The sequence below is a fragment of the Pseudonaja textilis genome, chromosome 2 (genome assembly GCF_049901715.1).
Source record: "Pseudonaja textilis isolate UNSWEBS1 chromosome 2, rPseTex1.2, whole genome shotgun sequence".
NCBI lineage: Eukaryota > Metazoa > Chordata > Lepidosauria > Squamata > Elapidae > Pseudonaja > Pseudonaja textilis.
The window spans coordinates 63918353-63933037 of NC_141991.1; the positions used below are offsets into that span (position 1 = coordinate 63918353).

A 14685-nucleotide genomic window follows, 5' to 3' on the forward strand; every position below is an offset into this window, starting at 1 on the left:
AATAAATATAGTAATCTTGCTCCAGTTACTTTCCCTACTTCCTCTCCCAAAGTGTGAAATGAACTACGTGGATATTTATGAACCTATTTTATAAAAATGAGCCACTTTATCTACATAAGAGTAAATTTGTTAGATTCAGAATAGACCTCAAAGATAATTGAAATAACAAAGTTGGGGGTTGATCTAAGTAGGACATTCGCTGAAGTATAAACTTTTGGTTCAGTTTTTGACTGATCTCCAATTTATTTTGGGAATTCTTCCAATTCCTCTACTGATGCTCTTTTGCAGGTGCGCTGTTGTTATTTCTTATTGGGTTATTTTTTTAAAGTTCAATATATCAAGACCAGTAATGTGTTAGCTCATTTAGGGAAACTTGGAAAACTGACAACTTTCTCAATTGTATTCTCTCCTAAACTGTCAACTTACATTGTTATAGCCTTAATGATTTTACTTGACAGGTAATTCAAATGAATAGCGGTGCTGTTTGCATGAATAATTCTAAAAGACACGAAATATAAAAAGAGGAATTGACTGTTAATTCATCAATTTGGAAAGCAACCCTTTTTTACCACACAAAGCCCAACAAACCTCTTAAGCAATAAACTTAATATTTGTTTGCAATAATTGCATACAATGAACCCATATTCCCTGCAATGAGCCCATCTTCAGTTCCATGCAATGAACCCATCTTCCCACTTTTTGGAATCACTTTTGGGAGATTGAATTTGCCAACTACAACCCATTTTTACTTAGCATATCTCTCTTTCTCTTTTTTCTTTCTTTCACACAATATTTGTTACTCGGTTCCATTCTGATATATTGTTTCTGATCATTCCACTTCTGATGTCCATTTGAAAAAAGCCCAGAGAAAGATAGTAATGACATGCTTGTGAAACTACAATTAACAGATCTGGGTTGGAATGAGAACCATTTCTATTTAGCTCTTTGGCTCCATTTTTAAAGAAAGAAATGTTCCACCTTTGAGGTTGTTAAGTTTTGCCTGATCTCACAGGGGAAATCAGACAAGACAGAAGAGATTAAAGCAAAGGGGCTTTAGATTAACAGCAACAGACATAGCAGAAAGGAGAGGCAGAGTCTCACTAAGATGCTGCAAGTGGGCCCAGGACCATGGAAAGCTCCACACAAGAATGTCCTTATTACTTTCATACCTGCTAGGATGCAGAAATAAAGAGAGATTATCACTGCAAAGTTTCTGAAACTAACCGGAGCCTCAAGTAAGTTGCCAGTATCCATGTTGTGATCACTCCATCAGCAGCTGCAGCTTTCAGGATCTTAAAGAAGTCTACTTGATTTATATTTTGCAATACTGGAAAAATAGAAGTTCTGCTAGGGATTCATCCTCTGGCACTAAAACCAAATGCAAGGCTAAGTTGCCTGCCTGGAATTGATCTTCCCCAGAGGATTGGAAGCCATGGCAATAAGGAGTTCAGTACAAAATTGCATTAACAACATCTTTTACTCCTCTCCCTGATATTGCTATGTTTTTATTTTAATGCTTCTATATTGGCAGATATATAGGAATTCATAATTGTAGTTCTCTGTCTCTCTCTTAATATAAAAGTATCTTAAGATTTGGATAATTGTATTAAATGGTACTTAGAAAGATAGATAACAGACAAAGGTTACTGTGTAAGTATGCTACTGAATAGAAAAAAATTCAACTTCTTTTTTCTGCTTTCTGATATTGCAATATGATGACAGATACAGTCTTCACTCTGTAGAAGAAAGGGTGGCAATATGGAGTCATAACTGCACAAACAGTGTCAATACGATGGAAGTAATATATTATCCCCATCAAAGCAGAAAGCCTGTGATTCTCTAACTATTCCTGAATTTAAATTCCCAGCAACTCCAGCACACATAGCCAACAGCAAGTGATATTACAAATTGCAACATCTCAAGGCTCATAGGTTTCCTCAGCATTGATCTTCAGATAACAGATATATGCAATGTGTAGGGATCGGATGTGGAAAGTATCATGGTTAGACACTGCTAGTGACATTTGGGAGGGTGTCTCATAACAAAAATTATAATCCAAATTACAATTCCTAACAGTGGAAAATGATCAAAACTAAAAAAAGAAACATGAAATTTCTCAACAAAAATTTATACTGAAACTATTAATTTCTCTAAGAGATATTAGATATTGCTGTATTTTATTGCTATAATTTTTCTTCCCAAACAATTTTTTGTATTTTGTGTAATTTGCGTGATGTTTCCATGTCCACCAGCTTCTCAGAATCAATAAATGCTGACTTGTGTATACTAATATGTTTTCATGTAGAAGGATACGTCTTCAGTCTGAAATAACCGTCATCTTTTAACTCCCTTAGTTGCATCTTTGGCAAACACAGTTCCTCTGTAGCACAAACTTTTTATTATTTCTGTTCTTCCTTTGGATTCTTTCACAGACACTTCTTCCCTGAGATGATCCCAGATTGCAGCCGTTCTCCTCTGTTTCCTAGCAAGGGATCAAAAATGAGACACATAAATAATTTATTTCCCTAAGTCAATGAAGTTCCTGTTGCTCTTTTGCGGGGTGGGGGTGGCAATAGTTTGTATTACAGCGCCCTCTGGTGCCTTGAGATTCCCTTTAGTCTTGAGCTGAGCCCTAACTTTTCTCTATAAGGAATGTTGCTTTCAGGTCAAACTCAATTCTTGGATCCATGGAGTCTTCTTAGTAGCAAAAGAGAAGGGTTTTGCCATTGCCTTCTTCTAGGATTTATATGGACTCCTATTCTAGTCTTTAGTCCTTGCATTTCATATACAAGTATTACCAAAGACTAATTTTGTTTGACTTCCAGGCTCACATGAGGATGACCAGGGGTTATCCAGTTTTGTTGAGACAGGACGCACTAATCATTGGATAGGGCTGCATGTAATATTCCATGGAGATTATATTTTTTATAAAATACAAAATGTAGCTGTACAATGCCACCTTTGATCATTTTTCTGCTTAAAAACCTTCCAAGCAGTTTCTCTTGTATTTTTCCTCTGTGTTTGGGAAGCCAAGTGGAGATGTGGAATGAATTAAAGGTTTTCTCCCCCATATGGTGATACTCTGTTCAGACTGAAAAATCCCATGACTAATTTTAAGTTGCTTTTGTCATGGATGGAATCTAAAAAGCATCTGCATATAACATACAATCAGGATGGTAACTCCTACAGTTTCTACAATGCAATTTGTGTGCATTGTGGTCAGCTTTTGCTTGTCTTAACTATCAATTTGATTTTTTTTATGTTATTATTTGTCAGATAAAATATGGTAGACTTGTGCTTGAGATGTGTTGGTCACATTTTTAGGTCTGGCACTCAATATATAAAAATAGGTAAAATATACCAGCAGGATGAATTAGAAAGCAACAAAAGACAGGAACATGTAAAATATGCTGAACGTAATCCAGAGTTCGGAATAACAATAGGAGAAATAAAATATCTCAACCTGGAACAACAAAGCATAAGAGAACTAATTGCAGCTCCAAAAAAAAAAGTTCCACAATTTAAGACACAGAGACCATCTCTCTAGTTTCTCAAAGAGGTACTATATTGCTTGTTTTGTGTCTTTTCAAATAGCGTTTTAATCTCACATGTAGCATACTCCTATCTTTATAGGAGCATAAAGATATCCAAAATTAATAAAGTGCGGTTGATAAAATAATATTCTATTCCAGCTCAATTTCTATCAATATATGAGGTTGTCATAAATGTTTGTATTTTGCCTCCAACAACAAAAACAGATTTTACGTGTCATAAGCCATAATTGAATAGATTCACAAATGTTAAGGCATCAATTGTGGTTTATAAATCACAAAGTAGGAGTTTACATAATTCAGCAAACAAATAAAGCCACATTAACCTTAATAAGATGTACGAAATTAGTCAAAACAGTTGGGACATCACATCTGTGACAAAAGCCACTATTTTTTAAAAAAAATTGGGAGTAAGGGTCAGGTAACATATTAAATATTAAATAAATATCTGTTTCTGATTTTGGAATACTGAGTTAACCATGGGATGGGCTCTCATAATCTGTTAAGCCACAAAAAAACTAAAATATAGTTTAAACCTACAATATTCTTTACTGGTTAAGATATTGTATGACAGAGCCTAAGAGGTGCAGTGGGTCAGTGGTTAAAGATGCTGAGCTTGTTAGCTGGGATGCTGATAGTCTGAGACCCAAGCACTGCTTAACAGGGTGGGCTCCCATAACTTGCCCCAGCTCCTATCCACCTAGCAGTTCAAAAGCAAGCAAATGCAATTAGATAAATAGGTGCCACTTCAATGGGAAGGTAACAGCATTCTGCATGCCTCAGCGTATAATCATGCAGGCCACATGACTACAGAAATGTCTTCGGAAAATGCTGACTCCCTCAGCTAACAAATAAGAGTTGGGCATGACTGGACTCGACTGGATAAGGGAAATCTTTACCTTTATGACAGAACTAATTGAACACCACAATCTTTGGCATCTGTGCTCACTTCTTCCTTTAGCGTGTTTCTGATTTGGTGCAAACCAGATTGCTATTTTATTCAAAGGCATGCCATAAAAAATTAATTGTTTGAAGTGTAACACAAGTACAGAATTCACTTCTGAGAGTTGAAGGGAAAGGAATGATTATCTATCTTAAAGTATTACTTCAAGCCTCAGACATCTCACAGCTTCAAGATCTCAGCCACTCTCCTGAATGGTCAAGGGCAAACTTACCTTTCATCTTGGACACATTAGTGACCCTGTGCAGAAACACTAGGCATCATTTGTGGGGAAATGTTCTCTGAATGGGAACGGACAGAAGAATTTGAAACTCCCTTTTTTTCATATTGCTGATTAGCTATTTTTTTTTCCATTAGCAAGCATAATACAACCTTTTGCATTATCTGGGATTTGTACTGTACTACATTTCTTGGGACTGCAAATTTTGCATCTGAATGCACATTTAATCAAATAAAATTCTGACAAGCAGCATTACCTACAAGAAATTGGCATACTGAGTCAACTCTTTTTTCAGGGGGCAAACCTAGGATACAAACCATTCCTTTTCATTTTTGGATAAAATACTAAAGAGTTGAAATTCAAAGCTTGGACTCAATATAAGGATTTGTGTTCAAATGGTAAAATGATGTTCTGAACCAGATGAACTGGAAGAAGGAAAACTAGGTGTTCTTAATGTAGTGTAGACCACAGGTCTCCAACCTTGGCAACTTTAAGACTTGTGGACTTCAACTCCCAGAATTCCTCAGCCAGCTTTGCCGGCTTACAATTCTGGGAATTGAAGTCCACAAGTCTTAAAATTGCCAAGGTTGGAGACCCCTGGTGTAGACAGTGACAATCCCGGACAATCAAAAGAGAAATCAAGAAATTGGGTGCCATTCTGGAAGCCTGAGTCAATGAGTTCAAATGAAGAAAACTTCAAGACAACACTACAATTATGTAACTACAATGCCATGAGTTATGTATTAGATGTCATGACAGAGCTACAAACTGCTATTAGTATGAGATCACAGTTGGTTACAGGCACCCACTGCTTGGAGGTAAAAGTAGTATATATATTTAATAAATACTTTCCTTGGCTTCCTTCAACTAGCTAATGACAGCTGAGATAGCTAGCAGTCTTTTGCCGGACTCTGTTGTTCCCCAGAGAATGTAGAAGAGATCAAGTATTTTCTCAATGGATGCTGTTTTGACAACACCTATGATCCTTTCCTGAGACAATGTGTTAAACAAAGTGACAATATTGACAACAAAAATTAGTGGAAGATATTGATATTTTAACTTGTGAACTTCAGAGTCATTGAGAGTTACGTGGCATATAAATTTAACATAGGATTATGGTTGTTTGCAGAGTTAGCCACAGATTTAGACAGGGTTTGGTTTTTGTCCATTTATTGAGCATAGACAGATGTTATTTGAGGGTGTTAAAGATATTACTGCAGGGTATAAGCTATTCCAAGTAAAGCTGCCTCTTGCAACTGACTGATAGTGATGTTGTCAATGCTGATGGTGTCCAAGTGATGCTCCAGGTTTTTGAGATTGCACCCAAGTCATCTATTATATAGGTTCTACCTTTGCTTTATTTTGCCATAATCGTTTTACTTCTATTTCTATTGTATTATTTTCTCCAGTTCTTTCTCTTCTATTCTGTCTGAAACATCCACTATTCAGACTTCGTTGTCTTTGTGTTTCTTGCAGACAGTCAAATACACCATTGTTGTTACTTTGTCATGCCATTCTTTGTAGTCAGTCGGTGTGATTTTCTTGTAGCAGATAACTAGGTGATCCATTCTTTCTTCAGTTGCTTTGCAGAGGTGGCACTTGCTGTCTGTTGCTGTCTTCTCAATTCTGGCTTTGAAGCATTTTTTCTTAAGATTTGGTCTTGTGTACTCAGAAGTAGCCCCTCTGACTCTTTCTTCAGCTTCTCTGCTCTTAGCCATTGTCAGCTTTTGTTATCTGCTTTTCCTGCTTGGGAGTGTGTGTGTGTGTGTGTGTGTGTGTGTACTGGCCATGTAATAACTGCCCTTGCCATCCCTCTTTTCTATTCTTCATTTGGTCATTCTTATAGGCCACTTTTGTTTCTCCGATATTCATTAAGCTTTCCTAGCATACTAGCTGCAATGCATCTTCTTGCATTATCCTTCAGATATTTTTCCAAAGCCCTTTTTTCTTCTTCAACTGCCTGGTGTACTTGCAACATTCCACACTCAACTCTTATTGTTACTCCTTAATAAGTAATCAACATCAGTGTGGATGAAGGATATGATTTGTTGTCATTATTATTCTGGTCTTTCTATCCAGGGCTTTTCATTTTCCTTGAGTCCAGTCCACTATTCCAACTGTACATCTAATGATTAAAACTGCACAAGTGTTTATTGCCTTGATATATTTCTTCCACTGAGTTTTGGACTTCTTCACTCATATGAAGTGATATCATTTTCCTTGAGTCCAGTCCACTATTCCAACTGTATATCTAATGATTAGAACTGCACAAGTGTTTATTGCCTTGATAATATTTCTTCCACTGAGTTTTGGACTTCACTCATATGAAGTATTTGCTTCTAATCTTCTTCTTGACTTCAGTGTGCTTGATGTTGTCAGCTTGAAGGATGCCCAGGTATTTCTAGTGATCTTCTTTAACTAGACTCTTGTTGTTTCCATAGGGCAACTCAATTCCTTCAGTTTTCAGTATCTTCCCCTGCTGATTGTAAGACTGGCACATTTATCCAGTTCAAACTCCATTGCAATATCTTAGTTGTATATAGGGATAATATTGAGCAGCTATAGAGGAGATGGGATAGCCTAGCGGGTGCTTTTGATGTTTGATAGACATGGCCTGACTTGTTGACAGATGAATTAATGCAATCAGAAACAGTGGTAGTGATAGTGAGTCTCCTTGAAGGATTCCTCTCTTTATCTCTATACCTCTGCTCCACTGACCAACAACTGTGTCTTCCATTGTACCTTTGATTTTTGCACAATAGGTTTCTGTTCTTTTTACTGACTCTTGTTATTTCTAGGCACTTGATTGTCCAAACAGGTGGCAGGTAGTCAAATGCCTTCTTGTAATCAATTGAAACTACCTTCAAGTTTCCTTCTCTTGCAGTTTTCAAAAGCCATGTTGTCAATTAGGAGCTGCTTTTCCGTTCCTCTACTGTTCAGGCAGTTTCTTTCTGTTCAGATAGGGAAAAAGTTGTTTACAAGTAGATACTGTTAGCTACCACACCAGTTAGTAATTTGAAAGTTGTTGATAAGCAGGTGATTGCCGTGCACTTGCCTGGTGCTGCCCCTTTTGTTGTATCTTTCATTATCAGGTAGGTTTTGCAAAATGTTAACCAATCTATAAATTTATCTCCTTGCAGCAAACTGCTTGGCAGTGAGTGAGTGTAGTAGACAAGTTAGATATTTCAACCAAAAACGATGCAGTTCATCTTCTCCTGATGCTGACCAATTCTTGATCTTCCTCTTTCTTCATCATGTCTGCTGTTATTACTAGTTCTTTCATTCCAACTTCTTTTTTATTCTTATCCAACCCCTCTATCCAAACTGAATTCTTTTTGTATTTCCTTGGGTTGTCCCATAGATGCATCCAGAACTGCACTGTTTCTCCTTTGTCAGGTGCTGATTGACAGTCACTCTCCATTATTAGATTGGTAGAAAATGTTTCTTATTGAACTAAAATTGGAGATTTCTGCCTATAGGGTGAGATTCAAGCTTTACGATTCAAGCTGATCTTCTTGGTTACAACTGTTATTTCCTACTTGATATTTCTAGTGCTTCCTTAATCTCCCTTATTTCTAGTAGATGTTTCTTGATCAGGTATTCTTTGATCTCCTTATTCTTCAGCTTCTTTTCTTTCAACTGTTCTAACTTGCTTGCATCTGATCTTATCATGTTTATTTTCCAAAACCTCCAATTATGTTATAGGTATAAAACCACTGGTGTGATCAATTTTTCTGTAACTTCTGAATCTGGAGAGACTAAGTGCATCTGACTCCCAATGCTGAAGTTCCTTGGGGATTTGGATGTAGGTCAGTAAGCTGAATCCTGATTATAGAAGCACTGTTAGTTAAATCTTCCCAGATCTAGAACTTCTGTTAGTACAGATTACAGCACTTAAGCTACTGGTTGGGATAACATCCCTAGACGTAAATTATATTATATGTCTTCTTCTAAAAGTTCTGCATTAATTGGCAGTCTGTTTCTTAAGATTCAAGTTGTTGAAATCAATATACAAAGCCTCAGCAACTTGGCATAAGACAATGGCTCTATTTACACCCACTTCCCAGACACCTACAGTAAGAACTTAGCAGGAAGCCCAGCCTACTATGTCACAGCTCCTTCTGTGAAAGATCCAGAGGCTGACCTTCTCTGAGGAACAACTTTGAGTTGGGAAAGACCTTTTCTTTATAGTATGCCAAGCCCGAACAATTTACTTTAAGCATCTTTTTAAAAGCCCACCTTTGGCCTTTCTTGGACACGAATTCATCCTGAGGTTTTCATCTGATGAATCATTTGAATTCAGCTTTTACTTTATTTTATGCCTTTGGTAGTTGTTGTTTTTAGAATGAATTACAGTTTTTGCAAGCAAGGGATATAATATTACTAATTCCTGAGATGCCATTCATTGCAAAACAGCTTCATGCCAACTTATCTCAGTACTAAATCCTATTCTAAGAAAGGAGGAGAACCCCACTCCACAGGGGAAAAAAAAGAAAAACTGGCAACCTCATTATACACTCTTTGTACATACATCAAAAACTTTTCAAGAACTCCACCAATAGCACTGGTACAATCCAATCTGTGTTGTCTACTATATTTCTCTAAAAGAAAATATGGATATATAGGTTTTCCTCAAGTTACAACCACAGTGGCACCCCAAATTTCTGTTACTAAGCGAGACAGTTGAGCTGTGCTCCCTTTTCCAACGTGTTTGTCAGAGTTGTTGAGTGAATCAGTGCAGTTGTTCAGTAAATCATGCAGTTGTTAAGCTTCACCCATTGACCCTGCTTGTCAGAAGCCATCTGGGAAGGTTGCAAATGGTGATCAAATGACCCTGAGACAGTGCAGCTGTCTCAAATATATGCTAGTTGTCAAAACCTGAGTTTTGATCAGGTAACCATGGGGATGCTTTAACAATTGTTAAGTGTGAAAACCGGTCATAAATCTTCTTTTTTTCAATGCCATTGTAACTTTGAATGATCACTAAATGAATGATTCTAAGCCAAGGACTGCCTGTATACTAGAGCACAGTACCATGTATAATAAACCTGTCAGCTTTGGAAGCCATATTCCACGCTGCCACCTAGCCTGGGAAAGTGTGAGGGTGGGTAGTTTCAATTGAGTAGTTCTAAGTAAACAAAATTCTTTTCTTAGTTCAAGGTTATTAAGTGTGGCGCAGCAGAGAAAAAAAAATCTTACACTGGGACAGATCGTGATTGGTCCATGTGATGTGGTGATGGGAAAAAAGGGGATGGATTGTAGTTTGAGACATTGTGGGAAGTCTGGAAAACTTTTAGTTTCGAGATTCCACAGATGTGCCAGGTACTATTCTAATAAAGGTACTTTTGAAATTATGCTTGTCTCGTAGTTATTGATTGGAATGGAGGCTTGCTGGAACACTAACAAAACCATCCTGCCCCACAAGCAGGTCTAACAATACCAGAATACCCTATAGTAATATCTCTTTTTTTAAAAAAAAAGCTGCCCTGTTTTTTATATGGAAGCAATTACTACCCATCAGGGAAGACTTTTAGAAAATAATATGTACCAGAATCTTCCTGCTCCAGACAGTATGCATGTCAATCGCAGTTAGGACTACTCATTAATTGGCTTAATGTGGCCCCAGGCTGCAGGTTCTCCCCGCCATCTCCCTCCACGTAGATCATCTTATGTTATAGTTAATAGGACAGAAGGATAATGTGCACTCCAAGATAATGTGGCAGGTAATAGGGCAGAGCTTTGATCACCTCCACTTCATGAGGTGTTCTTTTGTGACTGTTTGGGGAATTGCCACTGAGCTAGGATGCCTGCTACACATTCCTGGTGGCATTTCAGGCCAATTATGGGAAAAGTCACAAGCCTGAATATATTCTTAGTCGTGAGATTTTTCAGCTTGCTTTGCCTTGCCTAGCTGTGTTGATTTCCTTGTTCCCCTGTCAAAAAGGCCAGCTGCAATTTTCTGTAAAGGGCCTTCTGATTCAGATTCTGATTAGTTTTAAAAAAAAATTTTAAAGCAGAAAAACTAAATTTGTCAAGCCCCAATTTCAATAAGAAGGGAATGCAATCCCTTCACATTTCTGTTCATGACAATGCAGTGTGATGTGCTTGTGATCAATTATGCTTGTTAAAAAAGTGCTAATGATACCCCTTGTCACTATTACTGTGTGACACCTGAGAAAGCAGCTGCCTGATGAGTAATCCCAGCCTTGACCTAGGACCTAGGGTATGTTACCTGAATACAATTTTCCCCTCTCAAATTAGCTTCTCAAAATTCCTAGAGCCATACTAAGAAGTGGCCTTCTACAGTGTTTCTCCAACAATACGGCCTCCACCAATAGGAAGGTTCAGCGTGATTTCTAGGCATGAGGTGAAATTAAGCCCCACCCCCAAAATTTAAGCCTATTTAAACCATGCATTTCCCCACCATTTCTCACATCGTTCGTTAGAACTACACAAGGTGAAGAGAAATGGGAAGGGAAGGGGGGGAGAAAACTTGCCTTTAGGAGTGCCATGCAGGTAGCCTAGGTTACAATACCCTGATCTACTACCGATAGAACATCGGCTGATAGAAGCTCCCCAAAGGCAGAGTGACCAGCTGCTTCTATCGGCCGGTAGAAGTGGCTGCCGACTCTGCCTTTGGGGAGCTTCCATCGGCCGATAGAAACGGCCTCGTGAGGGGAGCTCTCATTAGTTGTCTTTGAATCTGCCAGCAGGGCAGGAGAGAAAGCACATGCATATCTGTGTCTGGATGAAAATTGTGAGATTGCAACAGAGGGAATGGGAGAAAACGCCTTAGCCCCAATGTATTCTTGTTTTGCTTTCTTGCCCATTCTCTGATCAATCAGGGCAGCTTTTAGCCTAAAATCGCCCAGGTCTCCCTCAGCTAAAAGAGAGGGGAGGTCTCCAAAGACCATCCCTAACCTCTGCCATTTGAGAGGACCAAACTCATTGCTTCTCAAAGGTAGACCCACAAGTTTTTCAAAAGTTCTTCTGAACGCCTCCGACATCCGATGAAATCAAGAAATGTCTCGTGATTGAACTCAATCAAAACAAAGAAAAAAGAACCTGCACCTCGTCGCCAAGTCCCTGGTTTTATGGCTCCTCTCTCGTCCCAAATTATGCCGAAATAAGGGATTCCGAGGCTGGGGTTGGTTAATTGGTTCATGACGGGCGCTCTTTCAGGTACTCAGAGAGAGAGAGAGAGAGAGAAAAGGAGGCATTGCTGAAGTTATCAAACTCCCCCCAACTGTTAGCAACGCCACCCGTGAACTGTGCCAGGATTGCCTCGGATCATGTGCAGAGTGCCTTCGCCGTTCAGCTCCCCCCCCATGACTCAAGGTTCATACTAAAATTAGGCCTTTCCAACCAGCCCCTGCAAATATTCAGCCCTCACCAGAGCAATAGAAAGGACGGTTTAGCTTCTCTCCTGCCCTTCTTCGCTCCAGCTCCCTCCTGCCCTCCTGTGCCATGGCGGTGACCCTTTCACACTCACCCCGCTTCCCCGCTGCATTCCTACGAGGACCTCTCCCACGTCTCCTTTCAGAAGCCCACCTGATCTCCCTTCTAAGGGTAGCCGAGCTCTGCTGCCTCCTCTTCCCTCCCTGGCGCCCCCCCCCTGCTCCCCAAACCGGCGGCGGCAGCAAGTAAAGGGAGGTCGGCTGCCTGGGACTTTGGCAGGGTGCCTGGAAAAGGTCTGGCCTGGGGAGGGGAGGGCAGCAGTGGGAACCCCGCAGATGCTGAGACCTTCCCTCGTTCCTGACCCGGTGCAGGAACAAGGGCTAGCAGGGGTGGTGTGTGTGTGTGTGTGTGTGTGTGTGTGTGAGAGAGAGAGAGAGAGAGAGAGAGAGAGAGAGACTCAGCTTGCTTCCCTTCTGTTAAGAAAAGTTTGCAGCCGCTTTCCCATGCGCACTCCCCTTGCCACGAAGCCATTTCTATCGGCCGATGGAAGCAGCTGGTGACTCTGGCTTTTGGGAGCTTCCATCGGCCGATAGAAATGGCCTCGAGGAGAGTGTGCGTGGGGCGCTCCTCTCAGGAGCGCCCTGTGGGCAGCCATGCCTCATCCCAAAGTGGCTGGTGACTCTGCCTTTGGGGAGCTTCCATCGGCTGATAGAAACAGCTTTGTGGCAAGATGAGTGTGCGTGGGTGCTTGCCCCGAGGCCGCTTCTACCGGTCGACAGAAGCGGCTGGTGACTCTACCTTTGGGGAACTTCCAGTGGCAGCCTCATGGAGAGCTGAGTGTGCATGGGGCACTCTAGGTGGAGGTGTGCATGGGGGAAGAAATTAAGTCACCCCCGAAAAGACGTCCTAGCCGTTTTTTCGGGGCTCAAAAAAAAATAAGACCCGGCCTTATTTTATGAGAAACATGGTATATAACAAAAAGAGTTTAACAATGGTGACCTCCTCCGCTGCCTGCCCAAGGTGTTATTTTGTGCAAAATGAATAATGCCTACTGTACTTGGTAATAGTTCTATTTGTGTCAGCTTTTAAGTAGGACAAAAATTAAAAAAAAGCTGTGTGCATGTTATATGTAAATGATGAGATATTCTGTGTACATTTTTGAGTGCCTACTGTTGGCTGCAATCTTAAAATTCTGTTCAACCCCCATTAACTGAATGGAGCTTTTGAATTGTTATATAGGCTGTGCTATAATTCGTTTATTGCCCACTGAAAGCCTGAGCTTGTAGCCATGATTATTTGGCACACTTAATTCAACGGTACTAGAGTTTAGACCTTAACCCAGGTCTCCTCTGTATGCTTATCAATGGGAGGGAAAATAATGACCAGTTCTGTCACCCAAATCCTTGCATGCAAACCTTTGCAAGGATTATTGGACAATCTTGCAAAGTAGGGTCTATGGAAATTTTTATGCTTTGGAATTTAATTTTGTTCTCAAAATATTATTTTTACTATGAGCTGTTGAAGTACACCACTTGCCTGATCAGTGGCTTTTGTACACAGAAATGTGCCTAAATTATTGCTTATAATGTTTATCACGGAGCTAATTTGGTGTAGTGGTTAAAGCATTATGCTAGAAACCAGAAGACTAATGTATGAGGTCTAGTCCCGTTTTTTGGCGTAAAACCTGTTGTGTGATTTTGAGGCTGGTTACCTTCTCTCAGGCCTAGGAAGGAGGCAAGTTATGCATGCCAGCTAAACTAAAAAAATCCCTATAATGTTGTCTTATTGAGGATCTCCTTTTTGATCATTCTGATAGCATGCACCTTTTCCAGCAATGCCATTTATGATCCGAGGTTTATAATTATCGTTCCAAATGGGACTGCCTCCCTAACTTTTATAAAGACAGGACAATATGGAAGTTTTATTTTGCATTCTGTTTTGAATCCTCGTCGACATGGAATCTCCTTCACCGGAGCTTGGACAGTGCGTCAATCTTTTCACGGAGCAATGCACCACAAATGCTTCCCAGCCTGTCACTGCAGGCCACATCTGAGCATATGTGACTATCTTAACTGCACCTGCTCACATTCAGCTTGCTCAGTGATGCAGTGTTGAGTGGATCTCCCTAGATGCCCAATCAAGTTCCTGGGGTGCTTCAAATTGTCTGTACTCATGAATGATGACTCGGAGCCTTCCATGCACTTATTTTTCAGTATCAGGCTTGGCAATGCCGTTTGGATGCGTTACCTTGGGAGATAAGAAGGATTATAACCAGCCATCTGAGGTGACTGACAGATATGACCTGGGACAAGTAATCAAAACGTAAGTGTTCTATTATTCTAAGCAGTTTTCATACATTTCCAAGAATGGTGTTCTACTACTCTCTGCAATGTTCTTAAGGAATGGTGGACAGGTTGATTGATAATTCAGTATTGGTGACTTTGGATAAAGTTTAGACTAGCAAGGACTACTATTATATTTCAGGGATGAGAAAATAACATAATGATTATCAGGTGTTATGCTTATGGTTAACTACCAGGGATCCAAATGAAAAT

At 39.8% G+C, this 14685-nt stretch overlaps 1 protein-coding gene and 1 long non-coding RNA gene across 4 annotated transcripts in view; one reads left to right on the top strand and one right to left on the bottom strand.

Annotated features, from left to right (window-relative positions):
• Window positions 1–14685, top strand: part of CAMKV (CaM kinase like vesicle associated) — a 59295-nt gene that overhangs the window by 26477 nt on the left and 18133 nt on the right. The window contains exon 2 of one of the 2 annotated variants that reach the window (XM_087924109.1): window positions 14344–14452. In XM_087924109.1, the coding sequence (XP_087780235.1) occupies window positions 14358–14452 (95 nt within the window). In that variant the 5' untranslated portion in view covers window positions 14344–14357. Of the gene's footprint in view, window positions 1–14261; window positions 14453–14685 lie in introns of those variants that run through there. The other variant, XM_087924108.1, reaches the window with a different exon arrangement.
• Window positions 107–14685, bottom strand: part of LOC148126883 (uncharacterized) — a 45270-nt gene continuing 30691 nt past the window's right edge. For both annotated transcript variants that reach the window (XR_015741676.1, XR_015741677.1), the window contains 2 exons: window positions 11804–11917; window positions 107–2482 (listed from right to left, as the gene is read on the bottom strand). This is a non-coding gene — a long non-coding RNA (uncharacterized LOC148126883). The remainder of the gene's footprint in view (window positions 2483–11803; window positions 11918–14685) is intronic.